Source organism: Anneissia japonica, unplaced genomic scaffold, assembly GCF_011630105.1.
Source record: "Anneissia japonica isolate Jap-2015-1 unplaced genomic scaffold, ASM1163010v1 scaffold3106_len312699_cov133, whole genome shotgun sequence".
Taxonomy (NCBI): domain Eukaryota; kingdom Metazoa; phylum Echinodermata; class Crinoidea; order Comatulida; family Comatulidae; genus Anneissia; species Anneissia japonica.
The window spans coordinates 257021-260671 of NW_022739518.1; the positions used below are offsets into that span (position 1 = coordinate 257021).

The 3651-nt window shown below is 36.6% G+C and overlaps 1 protein-coding gene across 1 annotated transcript; it reads right to left on the reverse strand.

Annotated features, from left to right (window-relative positions):
* Window positions 1–496: 496 nt before the first annotated feature.
* LOC117117925 lies at window positions 497–1923 on the reverse strand. The gene is made up of 2 exons (XM_033262407.1): window positions 1919–1923; window positions 497–1151 (listed from the first exon to the last, which is right to left on the reverse strand). The coding sequence occupies exons 1-2, from the start codon at window positions 1921–1923 to the stop codon at window positions 497–499; spliced, it is 660 nt and encodes a 219-aa protein (XP_033118298.1).
* Window positions 1924–3651: the final 1728 nt, after the last annotated feature.

Genomic DNA, 3651 nt, shown 5'->3' on the forward strand with positions numbered 1-3651 from the left:
GGTTTCCAGCCTTGCTTTGTCTGTAGCCTTATGGGATCTCCCTTTCAATTTTTTGGTAAGGCTTTTGCATTCCTATTATAATAGTGCTCTTGCTTACTTATATGAAACAGGTTATTTTAAACCTTTGGCCATGGCCTTTTAGGAATTGTATGTATTTGCAACGGCTCTCTTATGTCCCCATTACTCACAAGGCAGATTCACAACCCCACATGCCTCTGTAATTAAACCCTGTATCCCTCTGATATAAACATTGATACTGGGTTTGATCTTATATCTTTCTCCAATCTTTTGTAATGTTTTTATTGATATTATATTACACCGTGCTCCTGTATATATTTCTAGCTGAAGTGTTTTCTCTTCTCTGCATTCATATTTACACTCCATTCTTCATCGTTACCAGTACTGGTATTAGTATAATTTACATATATATTGTTGTGAATTACTTAATATACATCATTTACGGAGCACTTAACATAAAATATTTCGGACATATTTTTCACATTATCATCTTCATGTGTATAATAATCAGTTTCACAAGAGTTAGCATAAAACTGTCTTTCTGAGTAGGCCTTAGCTCTACCCCTACCTCTGCAACCTCTTGAAACAATTTGCTTTGACACAGTCTTAACCTTTGGAAATGTCCTTGCTGTCCACATAATCCACAAAATCTGTCTCTTGCTGGGCAATCACCGTATGCATGACGTTTTTCACACATATCACAATCGCGTCCACAATCGTAGGATCGCTCGCTTGCTCGGCCGCGTCCACGCTGTATTGTCCATTGAATACTGTACATATGTTGCTGCGTAAACACTCTTATTCGACAAATTCTAATAGCATTGTCCAACGTTAACTCTTGATCCTCTAACTCTAACAGTCTTATTTTCATGAACCGATCTTTCATTCCATGTATTATTTTGTCCACTACTACACTTTCCTCTGCAGGTCCATACTCGCATTGCTTATTTTTGAATTTTATGTCAGCTACAAAGTCCATTACTTGCTCATCCTCCATTTGCACTCTGTCTAAAAATGCTTCACGTTTTATGGCACAGTATTTTCTATCTTGTGCATAATGGCTATCAAATTTTCTCAACACTGTTTCCAAATCATCTTTATCTTCAGCAGGGTTTTCATCCCCATCTGCTGATCTTAAACCAAAATTACGGCATTAAACAGCTTTATACCGTCTTCTCCTAGCAAATGTAATAGGGGATTTACCTTCCTTGATTCTGATGCTTCGTCTAACCACTTGGCCATTAGGTTTATTGTGGACCTCTGTTTCAAATTCGTCCACGTTTCTGAATCCGTCTCATGATTCTTATTAAACGGTTGTGGTGGTGTATCTCGATGATTATTTAATTACTTCCCTCATAAATTTTCGACTTCTTGAGCCTTAGTTAGTTTCAAAATACCTCACTTCTGACACGATGTAATAACTGCTCAGCTACCACATTGTTGCAAAGTATCTATTTAGTGACTGAGCCCTCATCGTTCGTTGCGCTGCAACGGGCAGCGCACGCGCGTTAGCGAACTTGTTCGCAACTTGTCTGTAAAATGAGGCAATCCAGCGTTCCAACTTCTATATAAAACCTTAATTACCCGTTCACGCTGATTCGTACAGCGAGGGGTTCCCTCGTTTGACAAGTTTAGGTCACGTGACTCATACGGTACTTGTTTATTAGGCCTACCTGAGACGACTATTGCTCAGTAGAGTACATACTGTTACTATTTCATATGCTATTAAGTTAAAGATTCATATGCTAGGCCTATTTATTATGCCTTTATTACTATGTTATATTGTTTATTACTATTTTATTGTTTCTGGTTTATTACAGTGATAAATGAACACACACACACATTACCATACACTACCACCACTTAGCTACTACAGTATAGTGTAACCGACGCCACGCACCGCATTACGCAGTACAGTACGCTACTATCCTACGTGAACTCATTTCAATATCACTCATCTACTGAATTGATATACTGGCTTGAGCAAATACGCTCACATGATAAAGTGTTGATCTCATCTGCAATAATAAACTATCATTGCGTCAACCTGGAACAGTTGTGTACAGTCTGTCATTCTACCGTTATCCGAACCACTATAACAGCACATTAGGTGGAGACATAATATCCCCCCTATTTTACACACATCATTACAAATAATACACGTTAGTACATAAGTATACAGTAGATTTTATGTTATAAATTTACTTAAAAGGTAAAACAAAAAAATAAAGTACAATGAAGTACATCAACACATGTAATTTCAAGAAAAAGTTATTATTTTGATACATACACTATCTTACCTATTATTGATATGTTTTCCCTAATTTAACAACTTCAATTGATGTAAGTGTTCAGTCGGTTGCTATATTTTTTTACAATGTCAGTAAATACATCATGTATACATCTATCTATCTATCTAGGTGCCATATTAGATCCTGACGTTGGCGGCAATCATGTCTTCCTCTCTATTCTTGCAGAGCTTAGTGAGCTCAAGAGCTGCAATACCAGTGGCTCTCTGCAACATTCCTAAGTATGTTAGGCATTGTCATCAACGTTTGGCCCTCTATCTCTCCTGTATCGGTGAATATTGAACAAGTCGTCCATGTTCGGCCCTTTATCGCTCTTGTATCGGTAAATATTGAACGAGTGACGTCATTAGTTTGGGTTCATTGAGAATGAATTTGACATATTCGATGACCTTCAGTGTTAGCTTTTTGTGTGCAGAGGATCGAAGATTTTTTTTTTTTATAGCTACAAGTACCAAATGAAACCGACTTTAGATAGGCCTACGACTTTTTGTTAAAAAATTACTGAGATTCGAAGGTAAGATTATTCAGTTTGTTTGTGATCGAATTTTCTAGAAAACGTGAGAATTTGGTGCCATTTACATGCATTTTTTAACAGTTTCTCCCAAAACGTATACGAACAACAGTTCATTAGCTCGACCCGCCCTCGATAAACTAACGTTACGTTATCTCACTATATTAATTGGATTAACATATTATCAAGGATAAGTACTGAGTATAGAGAAAATAGAACAGAAGGAGTAACATCGAGCGAAGATCAAAGGTACAGACCTCCTCGCCGCGATCGTAATTATCTCACCGTTACGTAACGTACTTGACAACCAGATAAGCTGAAATCGGCAAACGCGCATGCGTCGATAGCTCTTACAATCATAACATAGCAACGTATCGCGAGCGAGATTGTCGTGATTGAAATATCGATTTAGGCCTAGTAGTCCAGCAAACTTTGGTTGGTTGCATTTTTTTTTTGCTATATTTTTTAAAAATTGGATATGATGTAGAGTAGACATAGATAAATCAAAAAAGTATGTGCAACATTTTTTTTTTCATACGTAAGGGGGGTTGCCAGCCGTTTCAAAATGGCCGCCATTTTTTCCTAAAATTGTCACTAATATTGTAAATTTATGTCATTAAAATGCAGTATTCAATTGGAAATCCACTGATAACATGACAGAAACAGTTAACTAAATATTGTACATATTTTTGAGCTATTACAATTTAAAATGGCTGCCATTTTCCATTATTTTAGCTTTTTAGCATACATATTAATATAATAATAACCAACCTGTACAAAAACTGTGATAGAGCTAGTTATATGCAATTGCCA